The sequence below is a fragment of the Indicator indicator genome, chromosome 11 (genome assembly GCF_027791375.1).
Source record: "Indicator indicator isolate 239-I01 chromosome 11, UM_Iind_1.1, whole genome shotgun sequence".
NCBI classification, from domain to species: domain Eukaryota; kingdom Metazoa; phylum Chordata; class Aves; order Piciformes; family Indicatoridae; genus Indicator; species Indicator indicator.
This window is the reverse complement of record NC_072020.1, coordinates 1,606,129-1,628,761: the sequence shown is the minus strand read 5'-3', so window position 1 is coordinate 1,628,761 and position 22,633 is coordinate 1,606,129. Positions and strand designations below refer to the sequence as shown.

Here is a 22,633-nt window from a genome sequence, read left to right as displayed (position 1 = left end):
AGGGTTGGAAGGGACCCCAAGGATCATCCAGTTCCAACCCCCCTGCCATGGACAGGGACACCTCACACTAGAGCAGGTTGCCCAGAGCCACATCCAGCCTGGCCTGAAAAACCTCCAGGGATGAGGCTTCCACCACCTCCACCACCTCCCTGGGCAACCTGTTCCAAGTCCAATCCATTTCAGTTTCAACCTGCAACACCTGCTGGTTCTCCTTCTCAAAGGGGGTCATTGTGTGACACAACTGACTAAATGGAGACAGAAGAATCCTTTAGATGCTGATGTTTCAGTTGTTGATAGGCAATCAAGGACTTTACAGCTTGCTACTGTGCAGGTGCTCCAGAAGCTGGGAGGAGGCATAGCCAGGGTAACAGACCCAAGCTGGCCAATGGAATATTCCATAGCATATAGCATCGTGCTCAGTATGTAGATGAAGGTGGACCAGGAATTTGGGGCTCTTCTGGGATTGTGGGTCTGGGATTTTTCTCTCCTTGGGGATGGCTAACCAGGAACTGGCTGGGTGTTTGATAGTGACTATTGACCAATTGCACTGTGCATCAGTCAGTTTTTATATTCTGTTTTTACTATCACTATTATTATGATCTGAATTTTTATTTCAGTTATTGAACTGTTTTTATCTCAACCTGTCAGTCTTCTTACTTTCACCTCTCCAATTCTCTCCCTCATCCCCCCAGGGCAGAGGGCTGCTGTGTGGGTTGCTGTGTTGCTGGTTCAAAGAGTTCAAGGGAAAGAAGTGTCTCATAAATTAGTGCTTTTGTCTGATAATTTTTTTTTCCTCATAATTAGCATGGATCCCATGGAATATGCACAGGCTATGAAACAAGATGGAAACCAGGATTTTAAAAATGGGAATTACTCTTTGGCCATCAGAAAGTACGACCAAGCTCTGTATGTGCTTGGTTGCTCGTTGCACTGGGACCCGTAAGTACTCTTGAATTGCAAGATGTAAACCATAAGACAGGGCTGGAATCTGGACAGTACTGCAGTTGACTCAGAACTGTATTCCTTACCCACACTTCTGATTGTCGTCTGTCTTTGATCATGCTCTTTATTATTCCAGTCCTATAATTAAAGAGTCCTGACACATCTGTGAGAGATTAGTTAGTGACTGTAATCTGAATAAATAAAGATCAGTTATAAATAAGTATAATTAAAGCTCAGATTAATTTTCCACACTCCCTGTTGGTTTCTGTTAAATTGCTTCTATTTCTTACCTAATGTACTGTGAATTAATCTTGGTGTGATTTTTTTTTTTTTCTTTCTGCTGGTTATGTTTACAGCCTGTTGCCATCTGATTATCTTTAAAATGATTCATTTATTATTTAATCTTTCTTAGTATTTTCAGACTTGTTAAAAAATCATTTTTCATCAGAAGAGTTGTTTGGGTATTTCTTTCCAAATAGTAAGTGCTTATTTTTCATCAGTTAACACCAGTTGCTAATGTTATTAATGATTAAATAGTTGAGTTTTATGGTAACTATTCAATATGCATTAGTACCTTGTAGTAACATTGCTGTTAATCTAACTTAACACCAGCCATTCATTTATTTTGACTATTAGCCATTTAGCCCTTAGTAGTAAGACAAGTCTGGAGCATGTGCTGGGGAGGGACTTTTTAGGCTATCAGGTAGTGACAGGACTAGGGGGAATGGAATAAAGCTGGAAGTGGGAAGATTCAGACTGGACATGAGGAAGAAGTTCTTCCCCATGAGAGTGGTGAGAGCCGGGAATGGGTTGTCCAGGGAGGTGGTTGAAGCCCCATCCCTGGAGGTGTTTTAGGCCAGGCTGGATGAGGCTCTGGCCAGGCTGATCTAGTGTGAGGTGTCCCATGGCAGGGGGGTTGGAACTGGCTGATCCTTGTGGTCCCTTCCCACCCTGACTGATTCTATGAATCTAGGAGCAGGACTGAGGGAGGACAGCTGAGCAGGTTTTGTGCCACACTTCATCATGCTGCAGGGATCTGCTCCTGAGCATCTCTTTCCCTTGCCATGGGTTGACTTGTCAGGAGTTGCTGGCATGCAAAGTGTTCTCTGAAGACATTCAGTGTAGCTGAAGAGACTTGGAGTGTAAATTGGTAGACAGGCATAAGGTGAAGGATGCAGCTTTGTGGCATGAGGTGTCTGAGCACAGGCAAGACAGGCTTTATAGGCTCCCCTTCCCTGTAATCTGCGTGCAGCTTTTTCCAGAAACTGACTTGGATCTAGCACGCAATTTATATACTTCAGTGTTTTATGTTCTCTAAAACACATTTCTTTCTTTCTTAGCAGGTGGAGATGTGAATAATTCTGTTGATTTCATCAATTGGTGATACAGCAAAATGCATTTAAGTTGTTTTGTTGCTGACCAAAACATATTCAGTGTTCTTTCCATCTAGCAGCTTCCAATCGTGTCTCTTTTTCTCCTGTTCTTGGCCAGTGGCTTTCACTGAGCCATATCTAAGTGTGTCGAGATGGTCTAAACTCTAAATCTTCATACTGCTTCCTTCCAGTGACTTGGCTTTCTGCTTCAGAAGACCCCAGGATATGAAGTGTATCACTAGGGTATCATTTGTGATGTCACTAAGAGATTTTATAGCTGATGTTCAAATGAACTTTGTTTTCTATAACTCCATTTTTACCTCTAATTTTAGGTGGGTGATACGTAGGCTTTTCTTGTTGCTAACTATGAAGTTGATGAATCCTTTCCAGTGAATAAACATTTATCATGCTAAAAAACATGGTTTTAGGTGCTCCAAGGACATAGCTGTGCTACACTGCAACAAATCAACTGCCTTGTACTGTCTTGGTAAATGGAGAGAAGCAATGCTGGCAGCCTACGAGAGCTTACGCTGGGATCCGAAGTATGTTAAGGTACTAGCTGGCAGGTTTTGAATGCTTTGCTTTTCAAAAACAAGTGTCCATACCTGATTTTTAGGGTGTTTTGGCTCTGGGGTGTGATAAGCAAATACAGCACAAAATCCCTGAATCAGTATCTGACTCTATGCATGGGCAACAGAATGACTCCTGTAATATTACTTTTAATAAAATGAAGCAACTCATTTTTTGCAGCAGCAGTTTTTTTCTGGGTTCCCACAAGATAGACAGCAATGCTTTCAAGAAAGATAACTTTTCTTAATATTCCAGACAAGGTGATAAGTAAAAACATCTTATGTGCCCATGTGATGCAGCAGCAGCCAGGTCACAGCATGCTGTGAGGCTCATGAGCTTTGTGTTCATTTGTAGTCTTACAGAGCCTGGCTCGTGGGACAGATTCATCAGTCACTGACAGCACTTGTGTCTAGAATGGGGGCCTAGCTTTGAAGGCTCCCTTGGGCAGTGTGCCCTCATACTCTTTTCATTTTAATAAGCCTACTGGGAAGAGTGTGTGGTGATGGAGGTCATCTTGTGTTTCCAGTGGACAGAACAATGCACGAGACATATGCTTGTCATTAAGTGCACATTGATTGGGTACACAGTGACTCATACTCATCTGTGAGGCATAAGCAGATTTTATGATACAGAGGCATACACTTGGATTAGCTTTTATGCACAATAAATAGTCTTCTGGACTAACTACCGGAGATCCACAGAGATTTTAATACCACAGAGTGCTTTGGGTTGCAAGGGACCTTTAAAGGCCATCTAGTGGGAGGTATTTGATTTAGATTTGGTGAAATTGCATGCAAATAGCAATTGGACTTGCAGTGTGGTGCAGCATGACAGTTACCTGGTTTGAACAAATTGACTCCACTGTGACTCAGAGCCAATACAGAATCACAGAATTATTATTGAGGCTGGAACAGACCTCAGAGATCATCAAGTCCAGCCTGTAACCTAGCACCACCACATGGACCAGACCATGTCACTAAGTGCTGCATCCAATCTTTCCTTAAAGACCTCCAGGGACAGCGATTCTACCCCCTCCCTGGGCAGTCCATTCCAGTGTCCAATTCCCCTTTCCATGAGGAAGTGCTTCTTAACCCTCCCCTGGCACAGCTTCAGCCCATGCCCTCTGGTCTTGTCACAGGCTGCCTGAGGGAAGAGCCTGACCCCCACCTGACTGCAACAGGTAGTTGTAGAGTGTGATAAGCTCCCCCCTGAGTCGTCTCCTCTTCAGTCTAAACACCCCCAGCTCCCTCAGCCTCTCCTCATCAGACTATGTGATTTTTCAAGGGATATTTATTGGATTTTTTTGGATCTGTGTCTTAAGAAGCTGTACAAATAGTGCTGCATGTCATTTTTATAGCATAATTAGGAAATATAAGAAAAAATGCTCACATTTCATGGCAAAGATCTCTGAATATTTTCACAATTGTCTTTTTTGTTTGTTTTTTTGTTATTGTGTTTTGATTTGTTTTTTTCCCTCAGGCTTATTACAGAGCTGGCCACTCATGGATCATGTTGCTGAATCCTCACGAGGCAATTCTGATGTTTTATAAAGGTTTACTTCTCCTGAATGCTTCTGCAGATCAAAGTCAAGCTGCTGATTTTATAGCAGGAATCTTCATGAGTGTCAATGGTAAACTCAAATCAAGATCTTAGTTTTTCCAGGAGCCTCTCAGTAGCAATGACAAGCTTTTGTAGGGTGTCCTTCACAAAGTCAGTCATTTGGGCCCTGTTTGAGGGTCATGAGTATGTTGAGGATATGGTGGTCTTGGTCTGGTTTGTACACAGCAGATGCCAGCAATCCCCAAACACTATACAGGGGTCTTACAAGAATGTATCAATTGTGGATTAGTTAGAAAAGGTTGAAATTCAGAGTCAGAGAGACAAGGTTGGAGTTTTGGTGCTCCAGACCCCGAAGGCTGTAGTGGTTTTTCTCCAAACCATTCTACTTATCTTTTAGCTAGCTAGATTTGAAAACAATTCGAAGATACTCAGCTTCATCTTGAGTTTCCAGTGCAGTGTCTTCTCCAGAGTGGAGGGCTTTGCCTCAGCTAGTAATGGGCAACAATGGAAAGAGAGTATTTGTCCTTTCTGTGGCATTGTTTGGGTTGGTTGGTGGTTTGGAGTTTTGTTTTGAGCAATGTCCACCCTATGTCTCCCTGCCCTTTCCTCTATCTCTCCTCTACTTGCTGTTTTTTGTCTGGTTCACAGACTTTATCTGATGGGGCCTGCCTGGAGTGTTCAGGTTGTACTCCTGCTGCATTTACTTGAACTTGTAGCCCTGTGTTAAGGACCTTGATTAGCTTTAGCAGCATCTGTAGTTGGGCTTTCCCACAAGTGGAAAGAACCACCATGAGGTTCACAATGTTTTGGGGCTTAGAGGTGTTTCTTGAGGGCAGAGCTTGATCTCCCCTCCTATTGTTTAATGAAGACTGGAGGCTGATAATAAAAAAGGTGCTGTGTAAGTTGGGTGGCCAGGGATATTTAAGGTCTCATTTTCCTGGGTATTAATCTGTGCTAAAATTCATGGAATCATAGAATAGTTTGGGCTGGAGGGGACCTTTAAAAGTCATCTAATCCAGCTCCTCTACAGTGACCAGGGATATCCCCAACTACATTGCTTAGAGCCTCATCCACCCTGACCTGGAATGTTTCCAGGGATGAGGCTTCTACCTCTCTGTGCAAACTGAGCCAGTGTTTCACCACCCTCATTTTACCATATCTAGTCTAAATTTCCCCTCTTTTAGTTCAAAACCATCACCCCTTGTCCTGTTGCAACAGGCCCTGCTGGAAGACTGTCCCCATCTTTCTTACAGGCCTCCTTTAAGTACTGAAAGGCCACAATAAGGTCTCCCCATGGCCCAACTCCTCCTTCAGCCTTTCTTCATAGCAGAGGAGTTACAAACCACTGGTCATTTCCATGGCCCTCTTCTGGACTTGCTCCAGTATTTCCATGTTCTTCTTGTTGATGACTCCATCCAGAGGTGGATGCAGCACTGCAGCTGCAGTCTTACCAGAGTGGAGCAGAGGGGCAGAATCACCTCCCTCATCCTGCTGGCCATGCTGCTTTTGATGCAGCCCAGAATATGGTTTATGTGGTGGGTTGGAAATTCCACCCCCCCCGCATTAACTTCACCAGACTAGCTCAGTTTAGAAGCAAATGGAGCTGTATTTACAAGCAAGACTACAGTCTACAATGGAATGCAATGAATATATACAAATATACAGTATGTACAATATTTACAGATATGTAAATTAACAAAACAGCACAACCCCCCCCCCGGCCCCAGAAAAGACCAGGAAAGCTGGTTTCCCTGCCCCCCCACCCTCTGCCTCCTCCTGACCCCTTTGGCAAAAAGGAAAGAGAGAGAGAAGACGTAGATAAGGTTAATACCCGACCAAGCAGTCAAGGTCAGCAGAGGCATGTTAGAAATCTTCCCAGCACCAGAAGCAAGAAGAGAGCAGAAGAAACTGCCCTGCACTCCTAAACAGAACTGAACATTGTTTTCAGAACCAAATCTTCAGGGAGCTATCCCTCCAATAGAATCGTTTAGAATAATCATAATTTTCCTCTTTTACACCCAATTGTGATTTATTTACATTCTTACTACTTTCTGCTCAAGAGCTGTGAAGACATTTAAAGGCATAGCCCTAAAACCAGCACAGTTTGCCCTCTGAGCTGTGAGTGCACATTGCTGGCTCGCAATCAGCTTTTCAGTTGTTAGTACTCCCAAGTCCTCCTCTGCAGGGCTGCTCTCAATCCCTTCATCCCCCATCCTGTTTTGGTACCAGGAATCTCCCTGACCCAGGTGCAGGACCTTGCACTTTGCTTTGCTGAGCCTGATGAGTTTCACACAAGCCCACTTCTTAAGCTTGTCCAAGTCACAGAATCACAGAATGTTAGGACTTGGAAGGAACCTCCAGAGATCACTGAGTCCAACCCCCCTGCCAAAGCAGAATTACCTAGGGCAGGCCACACAGGAACATATCCAGGTTGGTTTTGAAAGTCTCCAGAGAAGGAGACTCCACAACTGCTCTGTGCAGCCTGTTCCAGTGCCCTATCACTCTTACAGTAAAGAAGTTTCTCCTCATGTTGAAGTGGAGCTAGCTGTGTTCTAGCTTCTGTCTATTATTCCTTGTCCTATTACCAGGTGCCACTGAAAGGAGCCTGTCGCCTTCCTCTTGACACCCACTCCTCACATATTGATAGCCATTGATCAGATCCCCTCTCAGCCTTCTCTTCTCCCGACTAAACAGTGTCAGAGAGGTGCTCAGGTCCTTGCAGATGACATCCCACCCTCAGGCATGCCAACCGCCCCCTCACCTTGGTGTCCTCCGCACACTTGCTGCGGCTGCACTCCATTCTGCTGTCCTGGTGGGACCGAGTTGTGACAGTGCAGTGAAGCACTCTCTTTGCAGCCCCCAGCTTTTGGAGTGCTATGCATACTGAAGAGGTTCTCCCCTGGCTGTCGTTGCAGATGAACGAGTCTTTCCACAAACCTTCCCCATGGCCTACAGCTTCGTTCTCCACGCGCGCTTTGACGCGCTCATCTGGCAAGCGGTGATAGAGAGGTTGGCCCAGAAAGGGAAGTGGAGGGTAAGTCTGGTGCTGTGTGGTGGGCACTCCTGGCTCATCCCCTCAGGGTAAGCTCACGTTACCTTTAGAATACAAACCAGTGAGTGGTTATTGTTTCCTGGTTCAAATGTCTACCACTACTACTACTTCTAGTGCTAAATGATTTCTGAAGTTCATTTCTCAAAGGGGTACGATGAACTTGTATGTATGAACCCTGTGCTCAGCACTGGTTAGCCACACTTTGAGTACTGTGTCCAGTTCTGGACTCCTCACTTCAAGAAAGATGTTGAGTTGCTTGAACGTGTCCAGAGAAGGGCAACAAAGGTGGTGGGGGGTCTGGAGCACAACCCTATGAGGAGTGGCTGAGGGAGCTGAGGTTGTTTAGCCTGGAGAAGAGGAGGCTCAGGGGAGACCTCATTGCCATCTACAACGACCTGAAGGGAGGCTGCAGGCAGGTGGGGGTTGGTCGCTTCTCCCAGGCAACCAGCACAAGAACAAGAGGACACAGTCTCAAGCTGCACCAGGGGAGGTTCGGGCTGGATGTTAGGAAGAAATTCTTCACAGAAAGAGATTGGCCATTGGAATGTGCTGCCCAGGGAGGTGGTGGAGTCACTGTCCCTGGAAGTGTTTGAGAAGAGACTGGATGAGGCACTTAGTGCCATGGTTTAGTTGATTAGGTGGTGTTGGGTGAGAAGTTGGACTTGATGATCTCTGAGGTCTTTTCCAACCAGCTTAATTCTGTGATTCTGTAGTTTCTAATCTCACTTGTCTCCTTCTGCTTTCTTATAGTTCAGGTGCCATCCAGAGTCATTGTTCTTGGAAGCCAGAGGGGAGAGCAGTGAGATGTTTATTTGTGATTCCTTCTTCCTTTTATATGGCTGTCCTGGTTTCAGCTGGACTATAGCCAGTTTTCCTTCTTACTAGCTAGACTAGTGCTGTGTTTTGGATTCACTATAGGAATTGCTATGAGAAGAATGTTTTCAGTTGTTGCTAGGAAATCAAGGGCTCTTCAGCTTCCCATATCTTGTTAGTGTGCAGGTGCACAAGAGCCTGAGAGGGAGCATAGGCAGGGCAATGGACCCAAAGTGGCTTGTGGAATATTCCATCTCTTGCAACATTATGCTCAGTGTATAGGTGAGGGGGGACCAGGAAGCTAGGGCTTTTCTGTTAGGATCTTTAAAAAAGGTTGGAAATGTTGTTAGCTCTCATTTGCTTTCTTGCAAGATCTGATGAGGCAGTGAAAACCAAAGTTTCTGAGGGGGTTTATATGATCACTAATGTTTTGGGTTTGGTGGTTGTCTTATTTTCCAGTCTTGTCTGTTGTTGTTGTCTGAAAAGAAAGCCCTGCCCTCCAATCTCAGAGTCAACCAGGTGTCACTGAAGAATCTATTTGAGGTAAAGTAGTATCCTTTTTTTTTTATGTGTCTATCTCTCTTTTTTTCCTATTCACTCTAGTGATAGTTTTTTTTTTTTTTCCCCCGTCTTGTGTATAAGGCTAAAACAGATCAAGGGAAAATAATGTATTGACTGTATGATTGTTAAATCTTTTTTGTTGTCTCTTTTAATTTGAAATAATAATAACAAAAAAACTTCAGTTTCATGATTTCTGTATGTATTTAATATTTAATTTGGTCAAAAGGTGACATATTCCTCTCAAGTACTGCAGGGTATTCATGTCACACTTCTGATCTGACAAATCAGTGCTGACAAATGCCTGACATCAATTAAGTTGGATTTGTTTTCCAACCAGGAGAGCTTAGGATATACACAGGATAAGCTGCTTTTATATCTTGCTAGTCTGTCTCTGCACTGCTTCATTGTGTGGATATGATTATGGAGAGTTGAGCTGTGTGCATTGTTGGGATTTGTCATTCCCTCAATGCCCCAGCTTTTTGGTAGGTTGCTTTATAGCTAGGGAGCAACTGCTAAATTTTCTCCCTGAAGGCTCTGATGCTTTCCAAATGATCTAAGAGGATTTTGGCAAGACAGAAACATGTAGTTGTAGACTAAGTAGACACAATTCCTAATGCTTTTTACCGAGATGATGGCATCTTCAGGCTGTGCTGCTAGAGCATCATAGCTGTGGTGGGGCTAATGGCATCAGAGACTCAGCTTAAAGCAGCTCCCAGGTGAAGCTGCCTGCTGCTGTAATTGGCAGCTCTTAGCAGCCCCTTCACTTGGAGCACACCTGAGAGGGGTGAAGCTGCTCCTTACGCCAAGAGTAAAGCACGGCAGTGTAGTGAAGGATATATGTAAGGTGTCTTGGCAAAAAAATCTTCCTTCCTAGGCAAGAAAATCAGAAAGCCACATTAGATAGGAGTCCTAAAGGAGGCTGCCTTTGCAAAATAGTATGTCCTTCATTGTCAGACTGACCCCTCCAGTCTTCTCTCTTCCTAGTGGCTTTGTTGTACATGTGAAAGAATGCAAGAATGAAGATTAAAGATCCCTAAGCACTGCTTCCCTTTAGGGGAAAAAAAAGAAAATAGGAAATGAGGCTTTCTGACAACTTGAACTTCCCCTGCTGCCACTCTATTCTTTCTATAATTTGTTGTGTTTTGCTTTTGTAACTGCCTGAACAGTAATTCCTGCCAGTCAAAATCTGGCATGAGGTGTTAGAAAAAAAAATGTATTTGTGGCTGTTGGGAGCATGTGTGAAGACTGTTATTTAAAAACAGGACTGGCACAAATGGGGAAATTTTGTCTGAACAGTTTCTGACTACCCCCTCATGTCCTGATCCTTCTGGCATATTGCCTCAATTTCCTTTTCAGCTTCCTCTGCCTACCTCCAGAGTTCTCTGTATTTCAGTAGCCCTTGCAGACTGTGCTTCATGTTCATGAAGTCCTTGCTAGGATATCCTTTTTTTACATCTCAGCTGCCTTTTGCTCAGGCTTTGTGCTTTCAGCCTTGGTCTGTAAACTCACCTGTAAATTCCATGCTTTTGTGAGATCACATTCTAGGAATTCTGCCCAAAAATCTGTCTCGGAGGCTTAACACCTTTTCTCTGTGTGAGAAGTCATACCATTATTTTTTAAATACCAGATGCTTCTTGAGTTGGTTGCAGGTGGGTTTTTTCCCTGCTCTCCATCCATGTAGTTCCTGATCTGTAAAAGGACTGGTTACCTGAGTTTCCTAAACATCCTTTCCCCATTCTAACTCCCTGTCCCCAGTTAAAAGTACTTCTCCAGGCTTTTCTTGCTTTGGGGCAACTGCCTGCATAAGCAGCCTCATCCAAGCTTAAAAGGCACAATATCCAGCTACAGTAATATGTGCACTTAGATACAGTAGCACTTAATAGACAGGTGTGAGGCTGAAACTTGCTCTCAATTAGAAGAAATAGAGAAATGCTTCTTATATAACAGACTTTTGCTCCTTATAAATTAGGCTTTAGGTTCAGTGCTCCTCAGAGCAGGATGAGATTCTTCTTCAACATCCATGAGCAGCTCATGTGGGAAGAGTACTTTGAGCTTCTGCTGGAATTGTTAGTGTCTCATTTTGCAGTAGATTTGGCTTGATTGTGACTGTTGCACTGATTCTTGTCATAAAGCCCATGTGCATCATGTGAAAGTAACCTGTTGGAATTGTTCTCTTTCATCAGACTTCTGAGTTGTATGGCTACGGCGAGAAGATGCAAGAAGTGGCAGAGTTAGTCAAGTGGCTGATTTCCATGGGAGCAAAAGTTGAAACCATTGGACTGTATGTGCTTCATGCTGTCATCAGACTGTGTATCAGAGCAAGTGAGTGACATTGGCTATTAGGAGCAAGTTCTTTACCATGAAGGTGGTGGAACGCTGGAACAGGTTGCTCAGGGCAGTAGTTGGGGCCCCATCCCTGGAGATATTCAAGGTGAGGCTTGACAGGGCTCTGGGCAGCCTGATCTAGTTGAGGATGTCCCTGCTGACTGCAGAGGGGATTGGACTGGATGACCTTTGGAGGTCCCTTCAAACCCAGACCATTCTGTGATTCTATAAGCCACAGTGAGAATCAAACAGTTGTGGCCATCAGTGAACTCAACAAAGCTTTCCTGGGTGTATTTTTGTGTGTGTTTGTTTTTTCCTTCTGAAAACTAATGAGATGATACCATCTGGGTATAATAACCTCACATGTGCCAGTCAGGCACTGCTTGAAAAATGTTGGTGCTCACTTTGATCGTGCTTTCCTAATAGTTTTGCAAACCCAGTATGGTTGTTTTCTTCGGTGGTTTGAAGCAGAAGTGTGATGTGGGTCCTGCACAACCTGAATATATCAGCTTGGATGAAAATACAGTATCTCTGCCTGCCACCTCAGTGTAGAGCAACAGTTTCTATAGTCTGAGAGTTGTGAATCCAGCTCAGGTTTGCTCTTGTGGGCAATTGAGAACATAGTATTGTGTCTCCCACAATGCAGCTGCCTCTTACCATGATTTCTTTCACATATTCACATTGAAGAAGGACACAGAGCTGTTGGAGTGAGTCCAGAGGAGGAGTCAAAATGATCTAAGGGTTGGAACACCTCTGCTATGAGGGTAGGCTGAGGGAGTTAGGGGTGTTTAGCCTGGAGATGAGAAGGCTCCAGGGGGACCTTAGAGCTGCCTTCCAGTACCTGAAGGAATCCTACAGGAAGGCTGCAGAGGGACTTCTCGTAAGGGTGTCTAGAGACAGGGCAAGGGGGAATGGTTTGAAGCTAAGGGAGAGTAGGTTTAGACTAGATCTTAGGAAGATTTCTTCAGTAGGAGGGTGGTGAGACTCTGGAACAGGGAGGTTGTGGATGTCTCCTCCCTGGGCTGTTCAGGGCCAGGCTGGATGAGGCCTTGAGCAGCTGAGTCTTAGTTGAGAAGTGTCCCTGCCCATGGTGGGGAGGTCAGAGTAGATGATCTCTGAGGTCCCTTCCAACCTAAGCCATTTTATGATACTTCTCTGTCCTACTCCCCATCTTGCAGAAAAGGTTTCATACAGGTACCTCTTGCCTGTGCATGAGGGGAAAAACCCAGAATCTGTTCTTTTTGTGTCTCTGTTTAGCATTTCTGACAAGCAGGGTGTTCCTGTCATTTCAGGAAAGAACCATCTCTTCAAGTGGTTACTGACTCGGAAGCCGGATTTAAAGGACAGGATCAACGAGCAGGACAGGGACGGATGCACTCTCCTGCATGTTGTGGCATCTTCCAGCGAATACGCCCAGAAACGCAGTGAGTGCAGTTACTTTTTGTGTGTGCTGGTCTGCTTTCATATGGACACGTTTCAGATCCTACTGTGTACTGTTTCTCATGCTAAGGAAGAAAATGAGAAAGTCCTTTGGGTTGAATGTAGACTTTGGTAGTGGTAGCTAATATTTTAAAGGTGAAATTTCCCTTTTACAATGGTGTGCCTGATATGTGATGCATTTTCTTTGGTGCTCATGGTTTTCCCATGAGTATGCTGCAATTCTTAGGCTCACAGAAGTTCCCTTTTAAAGTTTGATGTTCCTTTAAGATCATGTTAGACTACCTGGAGACCTATCCTGTTCTTTTTACTAGCTGAAGGTTTCAAACCCTTGTTGGAACATGAAGCATGAAGGAAATGTTATGTTTTTTGTGCAATTTCTTTTCTGTTAGTTTAGTCCTGCTTCCTTGCTTGTATTTCTTACTCTGCCCACTAAGTGGCAACAGGAAATAAGAATCAATGCCAAGGTCATTAAATGCAGTGGCATTCTAAGGGTTCTCTTTGACAGCGTGAATGAAGTGCACACAACCTATACCTAAACAATGTCAGTTTCTGGACAGGGTAACAGCAGTTAAATGGCTAAATTGTTGCTAAAGGCTCCTGACTTTCTGGAATTGACCATGTGTGTACATATAGACACACAAGTTTTATTTATAATTACATAGAATATGTAATTATATACAATAGATAATTGTACTGTATATATTTTGAGTATAAATTTTGTGTATAAATGGTATGTATTTCATTCTTTATACAGGACAAGGAGTCATGATTTTAATGTTACCGTGGTAGATTTAGACTAGATATAAGCAAGAGAGTGGTAAAACACAGGCTCAGGCCACCCAGAGAGGTGGTAGAAGCCCCATCCCTGGACACATTCCAGGTCAGGTTGGATGGGGGTCTGAGCAATCTGATGTACTTGAAGATGCCCCTGCTAGAAATGGTGCCAGGAAGTTAAAAATACCAAGTGGGAAAAAAGCCTGAAACCTCTGAATAACGAGAACTCTTCTTCCTCTAATGTTTATTTATGTGATATTTTAGGCCAAGTGGAAGATGTGGTCATGCTGCTGAATTTTGGGGTTGATCCCACTGTTCCAGATGCACAGTCAAGATATGTCATAGATCTCTTGAAAAGGAACAAAAACTTTGATGCTGTAAAAGCAATCGACAGTCACATTAAGAAACACGCTTCCTCTGAGACAGGTACTGCATGGACTGGGATCCTTTCCCTGCTTTAAAATGGTATCCTTTAGACACAAAATGATTTTATTTGGAATTGGGAATAGTAGGTGGGCTTTATACTGTAACTTTTCCTATGAGTTGTCACCCTGCTCTCCTGTCAGTCAGTGATGAATGCTTTGTCCTTGCCTGAAGGCAATTGATGTTCATCAGTAAGTAACTATATGTTGCTCTAAGTTACTATAAGACTCTGGGGCTATTATTTTCTCACCATGAACACAAAGCTGCTCCCATCATAGAAGCTGCTTCTTTTTGATACCTTTCCAGTGTTAAGCTTTTTCCTTCTTATTTTTTTTTGGAAAATGAAACATTTTGTTTAAATATTGGTTAAAATAGTTGGTTAACATAATTGGTTAAAATGAAACATTTTGGTTAAAATATTTGGTTAAAATATGAATTATTTTCATAACAAAAATACAAAAAAAGAAAAGCTCTCAGACCATGAAAATGTGAGTATAAAAGTTGCTGACATTTTCAAAAAGAGAATAGCACTTTAATGAGAGCTCTTTGCTCACAAAGTTGTAGTCAGCTTTGTTCTGTTGGTGATATGCAGCTCAAACTCCTGCAGTAATTGGGAAATTTTAACTCCCATGAATGGGAAAAAAAAAGGGAAAAGAGTATGGGTGCATTTAAAAAAAAAATATTAATAATATTTCTAGGCAGTTTGCAAAGGACCTGTTGTCATACAGAAAACTGAATTGTCCCAATGGTAGTAGGAAATTTCTTGAACTGGAGTGATGAACTGCCTTTTTTTTTATACTAGCCTGTCAGTTATAAAAAGGATTCTGACTTAGAGAAGAGGAGGTTTAGGTTGGATGTTAGGAATTCTTTACCATGAGGGTAGGGTAGTGGAACACTGGAACAGGTTGCCCTGGGAGGTAGTTGAGGCCCCATCCTTGGAGATATTCAGGGTGAGGCTTGACAGGGCTCTGCAGCCTGATCTAGTTGAGGATGTCCCTGCTTACTGCAGGGTGGTTGGACTGGATGACCTTTGGAGGCCCCTTCCAACGCAGGTCATTCTAGGATTCTATGGTTATCTGACTTATTTATTAGTTTTCCATTCAGGAAACTGATGTATCAATTGTGGTTTCCCAAATAATGGGAATTTCCTCTTCCCTCCCAATAAATGAAAATGAGAAGACATACAAATTGTACAGTACCACCCCAGCTGGAGGGCATCAAGACTGACCAGGTCTTACATAGTTTCTTGTCTGGCCTACCAAATGGAGCAAGCCTGAGCTGCCTGTACTGCAGTGAGGTCACAGAGATGCTAGTTGGGGAAGGAGGTGGGAAGCTGCAGGATGCATCCTGTTGGCAGCATAGCATTACAGCTTGGTTGCTACTCGCATCCTAGCTCTGAAAGAGGCTGTAGTGGATCCAGATGTAGGAGGCCATTTGAAGAAGCTCTTGTGAGTATCTATGTGAGATCTGACAGGCTGGCCTGGGAGGCAAGACATTCTGTAGAAACCACCATTGCCCATCCCTTAAGTATCTTTTAAGCTTGTAGGTATTGTTTTGATGTTGTGAGATTGGTTTGGGTTTTGCTTTTAAAAGGGCAACTTGTTTTAAGCTTGTTTCTTAAATGGCACTGAGGAATCAGAGAAACTCACATGTGTGAAAGCATCTACTCTGAAAATCCTGAACAATCTTACCACTGCAAGGCAGCACTGTCCTGCCTGCATGCAGATCAGCTTCTGAACTATTACCATTTTCAACCTAGTGTGTTGTGGTCAGAAGTGGATTCAACGAGAGTATTAAATATCCTTTAGGATATGAAATCCAGCACAGGACTAGCTTTGACAGTACGAGTTTCAGCCATCTGATTTTAACCTGGCACTACACATTTCTTAGAGCCTTGAGATGTTCTGTGTTGCAAGCATGTCCTGAAGGCATGCAAGCAAGGAACTGGATTTTCAGTGTCTGTAATGTTTTGCAGGGCAGGGTAAAAGCAGAGCCGTGGCTGATACAGATTCTCTCCTGGATGTTCTTGAACAGTTTGTCCAGTTCTACAGGTTTGAAAATGGAGCACATCATAGAGATGTATGGAAAGAGGATGCAGTTAAGCAGTTTCTGAAACTGCTGTCTTCTGTGAAAGGTAAGGTCTGAGCTCCCATTTGCCACTTCACAAAAGTTAATTGCTGTGAAAAAACAGGCAGTTTTTGCCCCTTTACCCTTCTTTCCCTTCCCTGTTTCTGCAGCTGATACTGCTGGAGCACTGTGCTTTTACTTACCTTTACTGTTATGTATTGCACTTTAAACCACTGGGATATGGACCAAATTACAGTATGATGAATAAAAACTATCAAACTTAATTGGCTGCCAGCTTGCAGACAGATAGATGCAAATGTTACATTTTGTTGTTCTGCACTTGAATTTGAGATAATTATTTGAAGTTACTTTCCAGTGAGATGGACTTTTATTGTGTGGCTTTGAATGACTTACATGGTCTTGACTGTCTTGCAGAAATCCCTGAAGGGGTGAATTGCAACATCTCCAATGCCTGTGCTAACAGCTTCATAAAGCAGTTGCTGGAGAAGAAACTGTGGCATGCAGTTTTGCTGCTGCTAACAGGGAAAGCCAGTGGGGAAGAGCCATCAGCTGGAGGCCTCTTCAGAAACTGCAGCCTTTTGGACGTTGATATTGGCAACGTTATCCAACAGTGTGACAGACTGGATAAACAAGTGCACCTCATAAGATGCTTGATTGAACGAGGAGGTGAAAAACTGTGCAATATTAATGTGTTGTGAAAGGTCTGGTGTTTAATTGGACATGTTTGGAGCAATATAGTTTCAGGAATAGCAGCGCATGGGGTTTGTGGCTCTCTCTAAGTGCAGCAGCTTGCTGGAGCACAGTCTGCTGGCTGCATCTGCCGTGGGCGACATGGGGAAGCTGGTAAGGCTCTGTGGCATGGAAGATGTTTTTCAAATGAAATTTGGCTGTCAAGGTTAGTAAAAGGTAAAAGGCTGAAGGTTGGCATTGCTTGTAGTTACTTTGGGTTTTAATTTCTGTCTTCAGCCACAGTATTATCCTGATAGAAACTGTAAGTTCAGTCTGGTCTGATGGACTCCTTCAGGGATCTCAAAGACATGAACAGATGTCTTTTTTTTTTTTTTTTTTTTTACTGTTATAGGTACAGACATCATCACTTCTCTTGGTTTGCATGAGAATTATTCCTAGGATTATACTGGCATTTTTCATTTCACCTTATAACTTCTTGTTAGCTCTAAGTTGTGGACACACAGTCCTGCTGCAGCCTGGTGAGTGCCAGAGGTGCAAGCAGGATTCTTGTTTTGGTCAGTGACTGGCTGACGTGAAGAAATGTTCTGACCTTTCAGGCTTCCTGTCGCAACAGGAGGACTGGTTGCTCAGCTTAATGGGAGACAAGATTTTTGTAGTCTCAGATACATGTAGAAAGCTGATTAGAAAAGAGTCAGCAATCAGCATGTACCTTCATATGTTTAGAACTTCCTGTAGTTTGCAGGTCTGGCGTAGCAGATTTTAACCCCTGATATTTTCGTGTCCTTCACACTAGCTCTGCCAGATGGGATTGGAACCAACTCTGGAATACCACTGCAGATATGCCTCCAAAAGCATTATTTTGATCTGGTGTACTTGCTGCTGACCAAAGGTGCAGATCCTCAAAATGTCTCCATTGCACAAGGAGATACTCCTTTGCATGCTGCAGTTTCCATCTGTTTAACCAAAAGAGGTACCCAGACCTTGTTGTGGCCTTCCAGTATCTGAAGGGAGCCTACAAGCAAGCTGGGGAGGGACTTTTTAGGGTGTCAGGTAGGGATAGGACTGGAGGGAATGGATCCAAGCTAGAGAAGGGGAGATTTAGATTAGACATTAGGCGGAAGTTCTTCCCCATGAGGGTGGTGAGACACTGGAACAGGCTGCCCAGGGAGGTGGTAGAAGGCCTGTCCCTGGAGGTTTTTAAGGCTAGGCTGGATATGGATGTGAGCAACCTGATCTAGTGTGGGGTTGGAACTGGATGATCCTTGAGGTCCCTTCCAACCCTGACAATTCTGTGAGTCTGTGTTTAGAAACATGAAACGCAGCTTTCTTTTAGTTTTTGATTTTTTTTTTTTTTTTGTTTAATAGCTGCAGAAAAAGAAAGGGGGCATTTAAAAATTGTTGGCCTACAAAGCAACCTTGTACATCAAGTGGAGTTTTGGTTGGGGTTTTTTTGAGTGGTTGTTTTTTTTTGTTTGGGATTTTGGTTTTTTTCTTTGGGTTTGTTTGTTGGGATTTTGGTTTGGGTTGGTTTGGTTAGTTGCTTTTTTGTTTGTTTTTGTTTGGGCTTATTTGTTTTGTCTGCTTGTTTTTATGTTGTTGGTTTGGCTTTTTTTTTTTTTTGTAACTTTTAAAATTTGTTTTCTTGCTTTCAGATGCCACCAGTTTAAGCATCCTGAACTATCTACTTAATCTCTTTGCTTCAAACCCTTCTGACTTCCCGTATCTTAACCCAAACGTACAAGATGATAATGGAGATACAGTGATGCATCTTCTCTTTCAGAGAGGATTTTCAAAACAGGCTGTTAGAATAGTGGAGTCATTGGCAAAATTTGATATTAACTTCAATATAAAAAACAAATTCGGAAGAGATGTGAGGCATGGAATAAAAAAAAATGACCAACTGCTACGTGCCTGGAACAGTGCTGTGCTGGAGAGAAAGAGGTACCGGCAGGTTGGAGCAGGGCAGTCGCTTAAAACTTCTAAGCCTGTTCCAGCCTCTGAGATTTCACAACCAAAGGGTGGAGGGCGTTCTTCGTCTGGGTCCTCATTAAAAGCACCATCTGGCAATGCAGTGCCAAGGGATTTAAAAACTCCCTGTTCTGTAAAGACAAAGAAAGATCCACTGGCGAAGCAGGAAACAGAAAGAGTAAATAGTCCCTTAACGCTGCAGGAAAGTCTGGTGCAGGCCATCACAGCTTTAATTCAGCAGCTGAAGCTGGGTGACACCCTGAAGAAGGGCCATCCTCCGGTGCAAAAGCCATCTTCAGCCCAGACTAATTTGAAAGAGGGAAGAAGTGAGTCCTCACCACCTTGTGGAAGCATTGCGTATCCTGAGGGAAAAAGGGAGAAGAACACGGGAGTAAGGGAATTCAGTATGGCCCTGCCTAATGGAGAGAAGGAAGAACCAGAGGAAGGGAAGATTCTGGATATTGAGACTTATGTGCAGGAGTTTGATAACATGACCTGGGAAATAGAGTGCACTCCTGAAATGCTGAAGACTCTGGGCAGCAAAACTGTGCCTCGTTATTTGAAAACTAGAACTATAATGACAATTAAGCAGCTTGGCAATGGGGAGTGGACTAAGGGCCTTCAGAAGCCACTGAAACACTTGAAAGCTGATATCCAGCTGTATGAAGCCAAGCTGGGCAAAGGTGCCAGAATGCTGTGGGAATTGGCAATTGATTTTTCTCCTCGTTGCAGTGAGAGCGCTGAGAAGATCATGGAGACAGAACAGACACAAAGTCATCCAGAAAAATCAGGGAGAGTTTACACAGAAATAATCAGGATTTGGGCCATTGTTCTGGACCACTGCAAGCTGAACCGTGTCTTAGATAATATTTGCATTTCCCACAATCGTGGCTTGTCCTGCATCTTGAGGAAGAAGCTCAAAGGCATAAACGGAGGGCAGCAGAACCACAACATCACAACACAGAAGCGTGTGCCACGGTGTTACGTGGAAGACTCGGAGGCACAGAAGTCCAAGGAGCGCACCATACCTGAGTACTTCCCTCCAGCCAGCCCAGCAGAGCTGGAGTACAATATAATGAAATTTCACAGCTTCAGTACCAACATGGCACTCAACATCATAAATGATGTACATTCCTCTGTGGAATACCCGTTCCGAGTGGGGGAGTTGGAGTATGCAGTAATTGATCTCAATCCAAAGCCCATGGAACCAATCATTTTAATTGGGCGAAGTGGGACAGGGAAGACAACTTGCTGCTTGTACAGGCTTTGGAAAAAATTCTGTTCATACTGGGAAAAAGCTACCTTGGCAGGCAGTCCTCTCCTGGAGAGGCAAACTTGGCAGCAAAGACAGTGCAATGAGGTTGAAAGAGCTAGGGTAGAGAGGGAAGAGAGTGAGCTAGAACAGGACAGTGATGATTCGAGTGAGGAGCAGGCGAGTGATGAGCAAGACCAGGACAATGGGGATGAAAGTGTTCCTGTGGGCACAGCTGGTGCAGAAATTAGTCCAGGTGACAATCAGGAAGACCAAATGTGTAGTGCAGAAACATCAAACGTGCTGGAGCACCTTCACCAGATCTTCGTGACAAAAAATCCTGTCCTGTGCCAAGAAGTTCAGAAGAATTTCATTGAACTTAGCAAGTCTTCCAAGGTAACCAGTCACTTCAAGCCTCTGGAGCCAAATGTTCACAGGCTACAAGACATTAAAGATGAAAACTTTCCCTTGTTTGTCACCTCCAAGCAGTTGTTGCTCTTACTGGATGCATCCTTGCCTGACCCGTTTTTTCCAAGAAACGAAGATGGAAGCCTCAAAAGAATCATTGGTTGGAGTGCTCAGGAAGACTTGGTTGTACCAAACTGGCAAGACAAGGATGAAGATGATGACGTTGAAGCAGAACATACTGAGGATGGAGCTGCAGATGCTTACTCCAGGGAAAATGATCCTCGGACATTTGTGACTTACGATGTTTTTGCAAATGAAATATGGCCAAAAATGATCAAAGGTAAAACCTTGTACAACCCAGCACTGGTCTGGAAAGAAATAAAGTCCTTTCTGAAAGGGTCTTTCGAGGCACTGAGTTGCTCTGGGGGTAAACTGACTGAGGAGCAGTACAAAAAGCTAGGCAGAAAGAGGTCCCCGAACTTCCTAGAAGACAGGAGTGAGATCTATCAGCTCTTCTGCCTTTACCAGCAGATCCGCTCGCAGAGAGGCTACTTCGATGAAGAGGATTTGCTGTATAACTTATCGCAGAGGCTCTCAAAGCTCGGGGAGCTGCCGTGGTCCATCCATGAGTTTTATGGTGATGAGATACAGGATTTCACCCAGGCTGAGCTAGCACTCCTGATGAAGTGCATCAACGACCCCAACGCCATGTTTCTGACTGGGGACACCGCCCAGAGCATAATGAAGGGTGTTGCGTTTCGCTTCAGTGATCTGAGGTCACTGTTTCATTACGCAAGCAAGAACTCCCTGAGCAAGAAGCAGCGAGTTAGGAAGCCTAAAAGGATATATCAGCTCTACCAGAACTACAGGTCCCATTCAGGTAAGGACAACACATTCATTTGTGATCTGAGCCTGTGCTCTTCAATAATGGTTGACATTTTCTACTGGCCAATTCAAAGCATCTTTAAGTGACCAGGTTTTCAAGAGATCAAGTGGTCAGCTTTTCCCAGCAGGCTTATGGTCCACGGCAGGGGGGCTGAAACTAGATGATCCTTGGGGGTCCCTTCTGGTTCTGTGATTTGTGATTATTTTGACATCTCAACTAGAAAACTAAGAATGAATGTTTTTAGAAGTGTTGTTTTTTCAACACTCACTCTTGCTGCATGTTGTGACTGTGTTTGTTGGAAGCACAACCTAACCAATAATCATGCTCATTTCTGTTGTCCTATCCCCAGCTCACTAGGCTTTGCTACTTTTGCTTTTCTTACTTATTTCTCATTTATGATCTTAAAGTTGTGAGGACCTTGCTAAGCCTTTGTGATCTTTACAGGCCAAAGAATGAGATCCACTCAAAATGGCACAAACAAAGTGGACCTTGCAGTTTCTCTTCTCTGACTTGATTTCAGAATTCTAACAAAATCTTTCAAAAGTGTATTTGTGAGGGAGTCTGAGGCAGTCAGGCTGGAGTTGGAAATCTCTGTTCTGTTTCTTACAGGTATTCTCCGTTTAGCATCTGGAGTGGTTGATTTGCTTCAGCATTATTTCCCAGAATCTTTTGATCGACTTCCTAAGGACTGTGGTCTCTTTGATGGACCAAAACCTACTGTCTTGGAGTCCTGCAGTGTTAGTGACTTGGCAATTCTGCTGAGGGGCAACAAAAGGAAAACACAGCCGATTGAATTTGGAGCACATCAGGTTTGTTTTCCTTCAAAAAACAACTCTTTGCAGATTCCTCCAACTCTGTTGCTAGCATCACTTTATATGGACTACCCACAACTTTCTTTCTGTAAGCCCTTGTATCTCACTGATCAGTTATACTTCTGAAACTTAGAAACCTTTATTGTGTGGTTTCCATTGCTCGTTAATATCTTTCACTGTCCGTTCTTTTTTTCTTGCATCAGATGTTGTCTGTCCTTTTCCAGCTCCAAATTCTCTTAACACCAGATCTACAACTGTCTGCATGTACCATGCATTTGTCATCTCCAAATGGCAGCTTTCTGACCTCTTCTCTGCGTGCTGGAATGTGTGTTAAGTGTTGCCTGGTTTTTGGGGAGGATCTTGCGTTATGCTGATGTGTTTGTATGCTTTTCGTCTCTGTTTAAGCAGTGGAGGAAGACAGGCTCTGTTGTTCCATTTCTCTAAGCAGCTGTTAACCTTTTTCTTCCTAATACTTTGTTTTTATTAATGTGTTTTGTGACAGGTGGTGTTAGTAGCAAATGAGACTGCAAAGGAGAGGATCCCGGAGGAACTTAATTTAGCACTCGTACTGACAATTTATGAGGCAAAGGGCTTAGAATTTGATGATGTGCTTCTTTACAACTTCTTCACAGATTCAGAGGTATTTCAATCTTCTCAATTTTCTGCCTGTCCTGACCTAAAGGCTAAGATCCAACA

At 43.5% G+C, this 22,633-nt stretch overlaps 1 protein-coding gene across 1 annotated transcript in view; it reads left to right on the top strand.

Annotated features, from left to right (window-relative positions):
- The first annotated feature begins 805 nt into the window (after positions 1-805).
- TRANK1 (tetratricopeptide repeat and ankyrin repeat containing 1) overlaps positions 806-22,633 on the top strand; it is a 39,698-nt gene continuing 17,870 nt past the window's right edge. The window contains exons 1-14 of the mRNA XM_054384699.1: positions 806-939; positions 2,744-2,867; positions 4,365-4,515; positions 7,361-7,479; positions 8,770-8,853; positions 11,055-11,193; positions 12,489-12,620; positions 13,675-13,836; positions 15,809-15,967; positions 16,336-16,587; positions 17,405-17,581; positions 18,264-21,119; positions 21,735-21,934; positions 22,440-22,577. Coding sequence (XP_054240674.1) covers positions 806-939; positions 2,744-2,867; positions 4,365-4,515; positions 7,361-7,479; positions 8,770-8,853; positions 11,055-11,193; positions 12,489-12,620; positions 13,675-13,836; positions 15,809-15,967; positions 16,336-16,587; positions 17,405-17,581; positions 18,264-21,119; positions 21,735-21,934; positions 22,440-22,577 — 4,827 coding nt within the window. The remainder of the gene's footprint in view (positions 940-2,743; positions 2,868-4,364; positions 4,516-7,360; positions 7,480-8,769; positions 8,854-11,054; positions 11,194-12,488; positions 12,621-13,674; positions 13,837-15,808; positions 15,968-16,335; positions 16,588-17,404; positions 17,582-18,263; positions 21,120-21,734; positions 21,935-22,439; positions 22,578-22,633) is intronic.